At 42.3% G+C, this 15,589-nt stretch overlaps 1 protein-coding gene across 4 annotated transcripts in view; it reads left to right on the top strand.

Annotated features, from left to right (window-relative positions):
- LOC128688204 (facilitated trehalose transporter Tret1-like) overlaps positions 1 to 15,589 on the top strand; it is a 133,140-nt gene that overhangs the window by 111,292 nt on the left and 6,259 nt on the right. For 3 of the 4 annotated variants that reach the window (XM_070079992.1, XM_070079993.1, XM_070079995.1), the window contains one exon: positions 7,000 to 7,077. In XM_070079992.1, coding sequence (XP_069936093.1) covers positions 7,021 to 7,077 — 57 coding nt within the window. In that variant the 5' untranslated portion in view covers positions 7,000 to 7,020. The remainder of the gene's footprint in view (positions 1 to 6,999; positions 7,078 to 15,589) is intronic. The other variant, XM_070079994.1, reaches the window with a different exon arrangement.

The following is a 15,589-nucleotide window of genomic DNA, read 5'->3' as shown; positions in this document are numbered from 1 at the left end:
CCTACATCAGTCGACTAATACTCACGTAGCACTTAACTGCTAGGTGACAGAGGGCAGTTTGGTAAGGTAAACCTGCCCTTACATCTAGTCTTGCCCAGGATGCCAGCAACAACAGTCAGCTAACATCCGGATACTTATTTAATGTTAAGTAACAAGGGCAGTGGGTATCGAGGAGAGATGTTGAAAATTGTATAAAATACCGACAAGTTGATGATTACAAATGATAACAAATTCTCACTACAGGCAGCACACTCCACCAATATTCAAAACACTCAACCTACTCACCATACAAAACATCCATACTTATTATTGCACTTATTACATACATAGAATACTTAACTCTGATATTAACCCTCCCCTCAAACATCTTGCCAACCTCAACAGAACACATGACCATAACACAAGGCACAGATCACTTTTTGATGTTCCTCGTGTCCATCTCACGCTATGCAAAACTCAATGCACATAAAAGGTCCTAAAATCTGGAATTCATTACCTGTAAATATAAAAGAAACACTACCTGTTTATAAATTCAAGTCTCTTCTCAAAGTTCACTTACTCACTCAAAACCAAATAAATACTGAATAACTGAACCATATAAATTGTATATCCTAAATGTTAATCACAATTATATCACACAAATGTTAAACCTAACTTTATTTTTTTTTTAAATACACTACCTGAATGAACAGCAATGCATGCAACCATATGACCTGTCTTTGTAATACTCATTTGTGCTTTATAGTTATCTGTTTACAATAATGTCTTATCACTGATTTCATCATTGCTTAGTTAATCTTAAGTTAATTTTAAGCCAGCCCGTAATGCTATGCATATAAATGGCTTTGGCATGCTGCTCTTACCTATATTTTTTTGTACCTCTGTATGTATGCTAAAATTTATAAATAAATAAATAAATAAATAAATAAAGTTATGTATCTTTACTGTTGAAACGTTTCGCTTACACAGTAGACTTCTTCAGTCAAATACTACACCTGCTGCCTTTGTATATGACTGAAGAAGCCTACTGTGTAGGCGAAACGTTTCAACAATAAAGATACCTAACTGTTACACATGTGTGACTTAGTAAATGATCCAAGTCGGACCGAAACGTCGTCATAAGCTTCTCTCGCCTATGTGCGGGTTATTTATGTTCGTGGTTATATGTGTAGCTTTGGTTAGGGTACCACATAAAACAGTCGACTAACACCCAGGTACTTAGTGTCTGGTATGAGACCAGGTCGTGGGGAAGATAATCCCCAGAAAAGAGTCTAAGAGCTGAAAATTAATACCCGGAAACTAAACTCACACCTCAGACATTCTATACACAGTTTCGTGAGTAGATATGATAAGGCCAAATAAGCGAGAATAGGCAAGAATTTATTAATACCAATCAGATCAGTCAAGGAAGCTACATCCTGGAGATTTTAGAGGTCGTCTTCACCAGACATCCTGGTGTGTGTGTGTGTGTGTATATATATATATATAAATATATATATATATATATATATATATATATATATATATATATATATATATATATATATATATATATATATATATATATATCGTGCTGAATAGGCAAAACTGGTCAATTAGCAAAAACTCATTTAAAATTAAGTTCTTTCTGAAATTTTATCTTATACGTTTAAAAATATATTTTTTTCATTAATGTTAATGTAAAAAAAAAATAATTTTTACACCAAAAGTACCTTAGAAAACTTACCTAACCTTATTATAACAAGAGCAATTTATTTTAGCCTAACCCAACTAAATATATTTTAGATTTGTTTACAGTAATTTAATACTAAACAAGCACAGTGAAATATATTTTTCTCATTAGGTTCAGAATGATTTTGGCGAAATTATTGCATACACAAATTTTCGTTTGTCCTATATGGCAAGATGAGCGTTGCTATTTAAGCCAAGATCGCAAGTTCTGCCTATTCGGCACGACACACACACACACACACACACAGGTCTTAGCAGCAGAAGCTAGGATACAGTGCTTAGAAGAGAAACTGCAAAGCCTGAAACAGATTAGAGAGACAAATGACAATTCAGATGTTGCATCAGGAAATTCAAAGTCAGGCGCAGACAAGGGGACGGTAAGCAACAACAGAGACATGCCGTACACGAAGGCCCTATCAGACCCACATGGGGCCAGGGAAAAGACGATGAGCACACTAAGATCAAATGACAGGTCCGAAGACAATGAAGGTATGCTATATGCAGAGATTCTAACAGCCAACTGCAGTAGCAAGGGACAGCTGGTCAGGAAAGACAGTTCACTGAGAATAGAAGTTTCAGATATGACAGGGACTGAAGGCAAGAACATGTCAATGGAAGGAAATAAAATGCCTCAGAGGAAGCAGATGGAGACTCAGTGGGAGGAGGAAAGGGCGAGATCAGTTTTTGTGTACGGGCTCCAAGAAGCCAAGGGGGACAACTTTGAAGAAATAAAACAGGAGGAGAAAAAAATGATTGAAGGCATCATGAAAACAATAGGTGAGGGCGATATGACCCAGGTGAGAAATTTTCAGAGAATTGGGTGGTTTGCGAGTGGAAGGATACAGCCTGTCAGAGTAACTTTCAAGGAAGAATCAGTTCGAACCAGGATTCTGCAAGAGAAAGCAAGATTGAGGGACAAGAGGGGTACCAGGGTACAGAGACGCAAGGAGGAACGAGAAGCAATGACGAAAATGAGCAGGACCCAGACACATGAGGAAGGGCAAACACACCCCACAGAATCTCCCACCAAAAGACTCCAACCGCGACATTCCCAACGCAACTGAGCAACCTATACTACAACTGTTCCCTCTGCCACCAACCCCCATATCACAAACCTCACCCCAACAGCTGTCCCTTATGGGCATTCTGACCCCACCCCCAGCAACACAAACCCCACCTACACCACAGCCCCATATAGGCCCCCACCCAGGCTCTCGCTCCCCCAACCCCAATATTCTTGCATGACCACAATGATAGAAAAGAAACTGAAGGCTTGGTACACAAACGCGGATGGAATAACGAATAAACATGAGGAGTGGAATGAAAGAATCAGTGAAAAATCCCCAGACATCATAGCAGTCACAGAAACAAAACTCGCTGAGACAATAACAAACACAATCTTCCCAACAGGATATCAGATCCTGAGGAAAGATAGGAGTAGAGGGGGAGGAGGGGTTGCACTGCTCATAAAACACCGATGGGGATTTGAGGAAATGGAAGGCATGGACATGATTGGAGAAAGAGACTACATTGTAGGTACAATTCAGTCCGGAGAACATAAAGTAGTCATTGGAGTGATGTATAACCCACCACAGAACTGCAGGAGGCCAAGAGAGGAGTACGAAGAAAACAACAGGGTGATGGTGGACACACTGGCTGAGGTGGCAAGAAGAGCTCACTCGAGCAGAGCAAAGTTACTGGTAATGGGCGATTTCAACCACAGGGAGATCGACTGGGAAAACCTGGAGCCACATGGGGGTCCCGAAACATGGAGAGCCAAGATGATGGATGTGGTACTTGAAAACCTCATGCATCAACATGTCAGGGACACAACCAGAGAGAGAGGGGAGGATGAGCTAGCAAGACTGGATCTTGTGTTCACCCTGAGCAGTTCAGACATTGAGGACATCACTTACGAGAGGCCCCTTGGAGCTAGCGATCACGTGGTTCTGAGTTTTGACTATATAGTAGAGTTACAAGTGGAGAAGGTAACAGGAACTGAAGGGGACAGGCCAAACTATAAAAAGGGGGACTACACAGGTATGAGAAACTTCCTGCAGGAGGTTCAGTGGGACAGAGAAATGGTAAGAAAATCAGTAAACGAGATGATGGAATATGTGGCAACAAAGTGCAAGGAGGCAGAGGAAAGTTTTGTTCCCAAGGGAAACAGAAATAATAGGAAGACCAAAACGAGTCCTTGATTTACCCGAAGGTGTAGGGAGGCAAAAACTAAGTGCAACAGAGAATGGGAAAGGTACAGGAGGCATAGGACCCAGGAAAACAAGGAGATTAGTAGAAGAGCCAGAAACGAGTATGCACAGATAAGGAGGGAGGCCCAGCAACAGTATGAAAACGACATAGCATCGAAAGTCAAATCTGACCCGAAACTGCTGTATAGCCACATTAGGAGGAAGACAACAGTCAAGGACCAGGTGATAAGGCTGAGGAAAGAAGGTGGAGAACTCACAAGAAACGATCAAGAGGTATGTGATGAGCTCAACACGAGATTTAAGGAAGTATTTACAGTAGAGACAGGAAGGACTCTGGGGGGACAGACCAGATGGGGACACCAGCAAGGAATACACCAACAAGTGTTGGACGACATACATACAGATGAGGAGGAGGTGAAGAAACTGCTAAGGGACATCGATACCTAAAAGGCAATGGGACCGGACAACATCTCCCCGTGGGTCCTTAGAGAGGGAGCAGATATGTTGTGCGTGCCACATACCACAATCTTCAACACGTCCCTGGAAACTGGGCAACTACCTGAGGTAAGGAAGACGGCAAATGTAGTTCCCATTTTTAAAAAAGGAGACAGAAAAGAGGCACTAAACTATAGACCTGTGTCATTGACGTGTATAGTATGCAAAATTATGGAGAAGATTATCAGGAGGAGAGTGGTGGAGCACCTGGAACGGAACAAGAGTATAAATGCCAACCAGCACGGATTCACGGAAGGCAAATCCTGTGTCACAAACCTTCTGGAGTTTTATGATAAAATAACAGAAGACACGAGAGAGAGGGGTGGGTTGATTGCATCTTCTTGGACTGCAAGAAGGCCTTTGACACAGTTCCTCACAAAAGATTAGTGCAGAAGCTAGAGCATCAGGCGCATATAACAGGAAGGGCACTGCAATGGATCAGAGAATACCTGACAGGGAGGCAACAACGAGTCATGGTACGTAATGATGTATCACAGTGGGCACCTGTGACGAGCGGGGTCCCACAGGGGTCGGTCCTAGGACCAGTGCTATTTTTGGTATATGTGAACGACATGATGGAAGGGTTAGACTCAGAAGTGTCCCTGTTTGCAGATGATGTGAAGTTAATGAGGAGAATTAAATCTGATGAGGACCAGGCAGGACTTCAAAGAGACCTGGACAGACTGGACACCTGGTCCAGCAAATGGCTTCTCGAATTTAATCCTGCCAAATGCAAAGTCATGAAGATAGGGGAAGGGCACAGAAGACCACAGACAGAGTATAGGCTAGGTGGCCAAAGACTGCAAACCTCACTCAAGGAGAAAGATCTTGGGGTGAGTATAACACCGAGCATGTCTCCGGAAGCACACATCAATAAGATAACTGCTGCAGCATATGGGCGCCTGGCAAACCTGAGAACAGCATTCCGATACCTTAGTAAGGAATCATTCAAGACACTGTACACCGTGTATGTCAGGCCCATACTGGAGTATGCAGCACCTGTTTGGAACCCGCACTTGATAAAACACGTCAAGAAACTAGAGAAAGTACAAAGGTTTGCGACAAGGTTAGTTCCAGAGCTAAGGGGAATGTCCTATGAAGAAAGATTAAGGGAAATCGGCCTGACGACACTGGAGGACAGGAGGGTCAGGGGAGACATGATAACGACATATAAAATACTGCGTGGAATAGACAAGGTGGACAAAGACAGGATGTTCCAGGGAGGGGACACAGAAACAAGAGGCCACAATTGGAAGTTGAAGACAGAAATGAGTCAGAGATATTAGGAAGTATTTCTTCAGTTATAGAGTTGTAAGAACATAAGAACATAAGAACATAAGAACGAAGGAACACTGCAGAAGGCCTACTGGCCCATGCGAGGCAGGTCCAAGTCTCCTACCGGCTTAAGCCAATGCACCCAACCTAGTCAGGTCAGGTCACATTGACTTAAGGGAGGAACACGGCAACCGACCTGGTAGCACAAGCTATCAGGTCTAACTCACACCCACCCACATCCACTCATGTATTTATCCAACCTATTTTTAAAGCTACACAACGTTCTGGCCTCTATAACGGTACTTGGGAGTTTGTTCCACTCATCCACAACTCTATTACCAAACCAGTACTTTCCTATATCCTTCCTGAATCTGAATTTTTCCAACTTAAAACCATTGCTGCGAGTCCTGTCTAGGCTAGATATTTTCAGCACACTATTTACATCCCCTTTATTTATTCCTGTCTTCCATTTATACACCTCAATCATATCCCCCCTAATTCTACGTCTTTCTAGAGAGTGCAGATTCAGGGCCCTTAGTCTATCCTCATAGGGAAGGTTTCTGATACATGGGATCAACTTTGTCATCCTCCTTTGTACATTTTCCAGAGAATTTATATCCATTCTGTAATAAGGTGACCAAAACTGTGCAGCATAATCTAAATGAGGCCTAACCAACGATGTATAGAGTTGAAGAACAACCTGAGGACTCCTATTATTTATGCTTCTTGATATGAAGCCAAGGATTCTATTAGCTTTATTGCGAACACTTATGCACTGTTGTCTTGGTTAAGGCAGTGGAATAGCCTAGAAAATGACGTAGTGGAGGCAGGAACCATACACAGTTTTAAGACGAGGTTTGATAAAGCTCATGGAGCGGGGAGAGAGAGGGCCCAGTAGCAACCGGTGAAGAGGCGGGGCCAGGAGCTAAGACTCGACCCCTGCAACCACAAATAGGTGAGTACAAATAGGTGAGTACACACACACACACACACACACACACACACACACACACACACACACACACACACACACACACACACACACACACACACACACACACTCACACACACACACACACACACACACATATATATATATATATATATATATATATATATATATATATATATATATATATATATATATATATATATATATATATATATATATATATATATAGTGTCTCGTTACCGCATTAGTGAGAAGCTTCGACTTGACTCCCAGCGAACATAATTCAGCTCGCACACCTAAAGCTCTGACTAATATTATTTTCCCTTTGTGTTTCAGAAGGCGTCCAGCTGGACCAAGATGGCAAGCTCTACTCTAAGTCTCATCTACAGCAATCAACCTCAGAGATTAACACAGGTACGGTGCCTCTTCTTAGTCTTCATTTATACATCCTCGTGATCTCCTTATTCTTGTCTTCACTGGGTTTTTACTTCGTCCTTTTGTATAAGTTAATGTCATTGATTTTAAGTTTAATTAATATGAATATATGTATAGTGTATATATATATAAGTCGTGCCGAATAGGCAGAACTTGCGATCTTGGCTTAAATAGCAACGCTCATCTTGCCATATAGGATAAGTGAAAATTTGTGTATGCAATAATTTCGCCAAAATCATTCTGAACCTAACGAAAAAAATATATTTCAATGTGTTTGTTTAGCATTAAATTATTGTAAACAAATCTAAAATATATTTAGTTGGGTGAGGCTAAAATAAATTGAGCTTGTTATAATAAGGTTAGGTAAGTTTTCTAAGGTACTTTTGGTGGAAAATTATAAATTATTACATCAACATTAATGAAAAAAATATATCTTTAAACACGTAAGAAAATTTTTTAGAAAGGACTTAATTTTAAATGAGTTCTTGCTAATTGACCAGTTTTACATATTCGGCACACACACACACACAGACACACACACACACACACACACACACACACACACACACACACACACACACACACACACACACAGACACACACACACACACACACACACACACACACACACACACACACACACACACACACACACACACACACACACACACACACACACACACACACATATATATATATATATATATATATGTATATATATATAATAGTAAACAGTTATTTAGAGAGTAGCGAATGTGAGAACTTTCTCAACTACAATAGTGATAAAGTTCTCATAGAAAGATGTAAATCTGTAGTACTGTATAATGAGTACCAGCTGTAAGCTGGAGAGGATCTGAGTGTCTGGCGTGTTCCAGAAACAAGGTAACTACCCCTGGGTACCCACCCTCAGTCGGAAACGTCAGAAACTAACTAGACGAAAATGTAAATACATAATTGGTTTACAAAACCTGTCGGTTTTTGTAAACCAGACCAGTTCTTGAGTGATCATCTCACGGTCATGAGGCTTTAGCGGGATGTACTTTCATCTGGCTTAGATGGCTTGAACAACAGTGGTTTGTGTATATAGTGCAGGGAGAAACACACCAATATAAACTGTCATGGAAAGCAGCACCGCAAGGTGCATCCCGCTGGTACATTCAGAACACACCATTCTCGTCACGAAGAACCTATATTCACCGGTTGCATTAAACCCATCCCCACACAAAGCCAGTTACATACAATTCTTCAGTAATCACTGCGTAAATTAAGAAAAGCAAGGTATCCAGCATTTTTTCTAGAGTTCTCCGAATTTTCAGTCCCTCTCAGATTGACCAAAAAATGAAACAAGGGCACCTTGAATGGTTTCTAGATAGAGGTCTTATCATTATCTTCGACAACGTACCCCGCCGATGACTGATGGCCAAAACAAAATCACATGGCACAGGAGACACACTTCATGCCTGGGTAAGTGATTGGCTAACAGACAGGAAAGAGAAAGTTGTACTCAACGGAGAGGTCTGCGTGGCTTTCAGTAATGAGTGGAGTTACCCCAGGATCGGTACTTGCTCTAATCTTCATCATAGTATACATAAATTATCTCGAGGTAGAGATAACCTCTAAGGCAACAAAATGTACAGACAGTTTGGGGAAAACAGTGTAGCATTCCGAGAATATTGTTAAAGTATTCAGAGTGATCTAGACAAGTTGGTGCTGATCTCTGACACCAGGAAGACGAGTCTAAGAGATAAGATAGGATAAGATTTTGTTCGGATTCTTAACCCCGGAGGGAGAGCAACTCAAATTAACTCAATAGTCAGTGCGTTATCAGGGAGTCTGTCTTACTTCCACTGGGGGTCCTTAATTTTTTTTCCTCCAGAATGCGACCCACAACAATCGACTATCACCCAGGTACCTACTTACTGGTATTTGAACACAGGCAGCAGGTGCAAGGAAACATGCACGTCTCACCCGTGCCGGGAGCGATCCCAATTCCCTCAGTGTGTGAGCTGAGGATGTCATCAACCGAGCCACGAGCAACCAGTACAATCATTCAAGAACCAGCTGGACAAGCACTTCTGCAATCATAGTCTTCAACTAGATACACTACGAAATAATAGGAGGAGTTGACTGAGCTCTCAGTACCATATGTTCAGACTACATCTGTCAGTCAAGACTGCTGGGTCAACCCAGTTTTACATAGCAGAAAACGTGATAATAGGTTACAGTGACCAGTTAGGTATAGCGTATAGTGAGGACTCGTTCAGATGACCAAAAGCTCCAGCGGCTGGTCATTACATGACCAAGACCCGCGTCAGGAAACACTTATCTTGATTCCTGACAAATCTTACCTAATCTACCCACCTCATCCAGCCACTGACCAAACCCACACCTAACCCATGCTAAGCCCACACTGACCATCATATACATTGAACAGATGAAGCATTCTGAAGTTAACAGTCCCGACATTTGTTCAGCGACTACTTTACGTCGATCAATTGACAAGGCAACTGAGTCAATAATTAAACAGTAGTAGTAGACGCTGAGTCTTGTGACAGTCACAGCAGAACTGATGGTGTGGTGTAACACGAGCAGTTTAAACTAGAAACAGTACTAAATTAGTAGAGATAGTTGTAACCCACATCCTCTATTCAGTTCCATCTCTTCTGCAAAGTTCTATGCCATTTTATAATAAGATATGATATATTTCTCCCCTGTTTTCGTGATGGCAGTGATCGAAGGGAGTGAGGGTGAAGAGAGAACCTTATGCTTTTCTATCCGTGACTTACACATCTGGGTAAATCATGATAGTTCTTAATCTATGTAGAAGTAGATAGTTCGTCTCAGCAGACAGCCGAGGCGTGGTCCTCTGCTGTCTGACTTTCGCCTGTACTCCTGTGTACTCCCGTAACCAATTCAACATAACTTTCAGTAAAAACATACAGAAGAGACCTCAGAACATAGTCAACATCGCCTTATATTACACAAACAAATTCAGCAACAACTTCCCTAATAACATAAGAAATTAATATTTTTAGTCACACCGGGAGTACCAACTCCTGCAACGACTGTGAAAAGAAATACATAGGCCAGAGAGGAAGAGATCTGTAAACACGAGTCGTTGAACTCAAAAGAAATGCCAGATATGCACAAGAAAGTTAAGCTGTTTCAACACGTGCGGCGCACGCACACACACACACACACACACACACACACACACACACACACACACACACACACACACACACACACACACACACACACACACACACACACACACACACACACACACACACACACACACACACACACACACACACACACACACACACACACACGTGAAGCACCTCATCTACTAGCATAAGGAAGATTCTAAGTACCTTAACTCTAGCTGAAATGAAGCACTTCATATTATGCTTTCTCATCTTAAAACCTCAACTACCCAGCTGCATTTCTTCATGTTTCCCTATGAATTCATGATCACACTATCTTTGTGGTCTGTTGGGAGGATCTTGGGTGGATGTAATAATGTGCACCTCCACAGATTTTCCTACTTTCGTGCTTGTGTCTCATGTGGGTTATATATACATACATATATACATACATACATACATATATATATATATATATATATATATATATATATATATATATATATATATATATATATATATATATATATATATATATATACATACATACAGTGATCTCGGCTGTTGTAGTTGTATTTGGAACCATAAACCTGTTTCATCCTTTATTACTTTTATTAACTTCTCTCGTGTTTGCACATCTGTGGGTATATATTGATGCTGATGAAGGTTTCTTGATACAAGGGAATGGAGCAATTATCCTCTTTCTCAGACCAAACATAATTATACTTCCCATTCCCCAGGCGCTGTTTGCTCCCTCTAGTGTCCTCTAGGAAGGTGTGTTAATTAATACTACAGAAGTGTTGTTCAACAGCCTCTCACCAGGCATGAGGGGGATTACCAATAGATCCCTGGCTGCTTTCAAGAGGGAGCTGGACAAATACCTAAACTCAGAACCCGATCAGCCAGGCTGTGGTTCATACGTTGGATTACATGCGGCCAGTAGTAATAAACTGGTTGATAAGGTTCTGATCCACCGGAAGACCTGGTCAAGGACCGGGCCGCGGGGGCGTTGACCCCCAGAGCACTGTACAGGTACACACAAACATAGGGCTGCCTGCCTTGCCTTCGCTCACATCTGATTCCCCCTCCCCTCCCAAGGCGTTGTACGACCCTTGAGGGTTTAGCGTCTTCCAGTTATTATAATGATAATCCTCCATCCGTGTTATGATGTAATTTGGCTTGTTTATTATAATTGGTTGTTAGTGTTGCTGACTCTTTAGTTTATCTGCTTTAAGACGTGTGAGATTGTTTTCACACACGTACAAACACACACACACACACACACACACACACACACACACACACACACACACACACACACACACACACACACACACACACACACACACTCAGTGAAGAGGCGGGGTCAGGAGCTATGAATCGACCCCTGCAACTACAAATAGGTGAGTACACAGCGAAGAGGCGAGGGCCAGGAGCTGTGAATCGACCCCTGTAACCACAGGTAGGCGAGTACACACCCACACACCCTGACCCCCTGTTGTGGTAGACCTAATATCTGAATGCTCCATTCATCCGTCTGTTTGTTCTAGACACCCTAACCTCAGTCTAAGTTAGTTTGGTTAGGGTAGGTTAGGTTATGTTAGGGTAGGTTAGGTTATGTTAGGATAGGTAATATTAGCGCATGCTCTAAACCACAAAAAAAGCAAATTTGAAAAAATGGCCTCAACTTGTCTGGCAGCGCCGTGACTGAGCAGCACCAGGAATTTTTTTACGAGGCGAATACCAACAACAGCAAACCAGGGAAGGCTACATGGACAAGCTGCTGGCTGCTCTGACGCGTTGCTGTTAAAGAACAATAAGGAACAATACCGTGATTGAAACAATTTACAAATAACCTGCACATATGAGAGAGCAGCTTAAGACGACTTTGTAAATGGTTCAAGTCGGTCCGACACGTCGTCGTAAGCTTCCCTTTCCTATGTGCTGGTTATTTGTGTGAAGTTGCTACGAAGTTGTAACCCAACAAGTTGAAAAGTCAGAGAAGGACAAGGAAAATATGAAGAGAAGGATCTTGGGGTGAGCATAATGCCGAGCATATCGCCTGATATGCAAAAGCGCGTCCGACAAATGTAAGACTATACACTATATATAACATAAGATAGACCCTTCTTGAAGTATGCAGCACCAGTGTAGGACCCACACCTGATAAAGCATGTTAAAATGCTGGAAAGATGCAGAGATTTGCAACGAGACGAGTCCCAGAGCTGTGGTGTATAAAATATTAGAAGAGGCTAAAGTAGCTAAACCTGATGACAGAGGCAGGACTCGATGTGACATGGTTATGACGTACAAAATACTGAGAGTAATTTAAAGGACGGGCACAGACAGACTATTCGAGAGGCAGGAATCAGGTACACGAGGGCCTAAGTGGAAATTAAAAACAAAGATGATTCACAGGACTGTTAGGAAATACTTCTTCAGTCTCTTATTGATCAGGAAGTGGGACGAACTGGACCGAGGTGAGGTAGAGGCAGGACTCATACATGGCTTTAAAAACAGGAAAGGTAGGCCACAAGCAGCCAGGAGTGAGATGTAGTAGCAGCCAGTGGAGAGGAGCGGCCAGGAGCTAAGACTCAACCCTTTCAACCACTTACAGGTGACGATTATATATAAGTGAACACACACACACACACACACACACACACACACACACACACACAAACAGTGGCCATTAGCTGGTCGGTCTCAGATGTCTTGTACTGTGCAGCGTCACAGACCACACCAGTGTGCGTTGTGCTGTACTCAGCAGCGTCACACACCACACCAGTATGTGTTGTGCTGTACTCAGCAGCGTCACAGACCACACCAGTGTGCGTTGTGCTATACTCAGCAGCGTCACAGACCACACCAGTATGTGTTGTGCTGTACTCAGCAGCGTCACAAACCACACCAGTGTGCGTTGTGCTGTACTCAGCAGCGTCACAGACCACACCAGTATGTGTTATGCTGTGCTCAGCAGCGTCACAGACCACACCAGTGTGTGTTGTACTGTATTCAGCAGCGTCACAGACCACACTAGTGTGTGTTGTGCTGTACTCAGCAGCGTCACAGACCACACCAGTGTGTTGTGCTGTACTCAGCAGCGTCACAGACCACACCAGTGAGTGCTGTGCTGTGCTCAGCAGCGTCACAGACCACACCAGTGTGCGTTGTGCTGTACTCAGCAGTGTCACAGACCACACCAGTGTGCGTTGTGCTGCACTCAGCAGCATCACAGACCACACCAGTATGTGTTGTGCTGTACTCAGCAGCGTCACAGACCACACCAGTGTGCGTTGTGCTGTACTCAGCAGCGTCACAGACCACACCAGTATGTGTTGTGTTGTACTCAGCAGCGTCACAGACCACACCAGTGTGCGTTGTGCTGTACTCAGCAGCGTCACACACCACACCAGTATGTGTTGTGCTGTACTCAGCAGCGTCACAAACCACACCAGTGTGTGTTGTGCTGTACTCAGCAGCGTCACAGACCACACCAGTGTGTGTTGTGCTGTACTCAGCAGCGTCACAGACCACACCAGTGTGTGCTGTGCTGTGCTCAGCAGCGTCACAGACCACACCAGTGTGCGTTGTGCTGTACTCAGCAGCGTCACAAACCACACCAGTGTGCGTTGTGCTGTACTCAGCAGCGTCACAGACCACACCAGTGTGTGTTGTGCTGTACTCAGCAGCGTCACAGACCACACCAGTGTGTGTTGTGCTGTACTCAGCAGCGTCACAGACCACACCAGTGTGTGTTGTGCTGTACTCAGCAGCGTCACAGACCACACCAGCGTGTTGTGCTGTACTCAGCAGCGTCACAGACCACACCAGCGTGTGCTATGTCGTACCCAGCAGCGTCACAGACCACACCAGTGTGTGCTGTGCCGTACCCAGCAGCGTCACATTCTGAACTCTTATGCTGTTCCTCTCCTGTGAGCTCAGAAGTTAGTTAGTTTAATATCTTAATTATGCACCGCATACCCATCCTGTGGGTGGTAGTCAAAAGATTACAGAGGTACATAATGAGTCCAGGGACTGGACCCCAAAGTTTTGATAGTTGAAAAAGGCACAAAGGTAATGAACTCACAAGTTACAAAGGTAAATGAGTCATCTACACGTCTATACATGGTTACAGTCATGGACAAATTATAAAGTAATGAGCAATTCACACGTCCACACCCGGTCACAACTGTAATGAATTATTAGTGCAGATATTGAGTCACACACACACACACACACACACACACACACACACACACACACACACACACACACACACACACACACACACACACACACACACAGTAGCTACTTTTTAAATTATGCATAGTCTTATACAATCTTGAACAATCTTATACAATCTTTAAATAATTTTATACAGTCTTATACAATCTTAAACAATCTTATACAATCTTAAATAATCTTATACAGTCTTATACAATCTTAAACAATCTTGTGATGAATGGTTTGAAAAACCGACATGTTGAAGATTGAGACACTTATGCAGCATATGGGAATCTTTTTGAATCGGTTTTTCAAACCATTCATCACAACTGTCAGACACTGCAGCATCATGGGATCTTGTTACAAAGAATTCTTCAACACTTGTTCAACCTTTGGACGAAGACCTACTTCGACTAGTGGATGGTACCACTATGACCCCGCCTCCACCTGCTTCACGTCACCTCACTACAGTATATAAGCCACGTCTACGGCCCTATGCTGTACATTCTACAAGATTGATGGACTGAACACATCGACTCCAGGTTGAGGGACTGATTACCTCATTCTCCTCCTCTCCTTACGCCTTCCTCTTTGTATTAGACTGATGAAGCCACTGTGTGGCGAAACGTTTCCTGAATAAAGATTCCCATATGCTGCATAAGTGTCTCAATCTTAAACAATCTTATACAATCTTAAATAATCTTATACAGTCTTATACAATCTTACGCAGTCTTATACAATCTTAAACAATCTTATACAATCTAATACAGTCTTATATAATCTTAAACAATCTTATACAGTCCTATACAATCTTATACTTGTGTGAAATCCTCACGTTTATTTTATATATTAATTTATTAAAAGATGTTAAGCCAGTAAGGTTTATTCATTGTTGCATAAAGATGTTAAACCAGTAAGGTTTATTCATTGTTGCATAAAGATGTTAAACCAGTAAGGTTTATTCATTGTTGCATAAAGATGTTAAACCAGTAAGGTTTATTCATTGTTGCATAAAGATGTTAAACCAGTAAGGTTTATTCATTGTTGCATAAAGATGTTAAACCAGTAAGGTTTATTCATTGTTGCATAAAGATGTTAAACCAGTAAGGTTTATT

Source organism: Cherax quadricarinatus, unplaced genomic scaffold (genome assembly GCF_038502225.1).
Source record: "Cherax quadricarinatus isolate ZL_2023a unplaced genomic scaffold, ASM3850222v1 Contig68, whole genome shotgun sequence".
NCBI classification, from domain to species: domain Eukaryota; kingdom Metazoa; phylum Arthropoda; class Malacostraca; order Decapoda; family Parastacidae; genus Cherax; species Cherax quadricarinatus.
The sequence above is the reverse complement of the archived record's forward strand: the minus strand, read 5'-3'. Positions and strand labels throughout refer to the sequence as shown.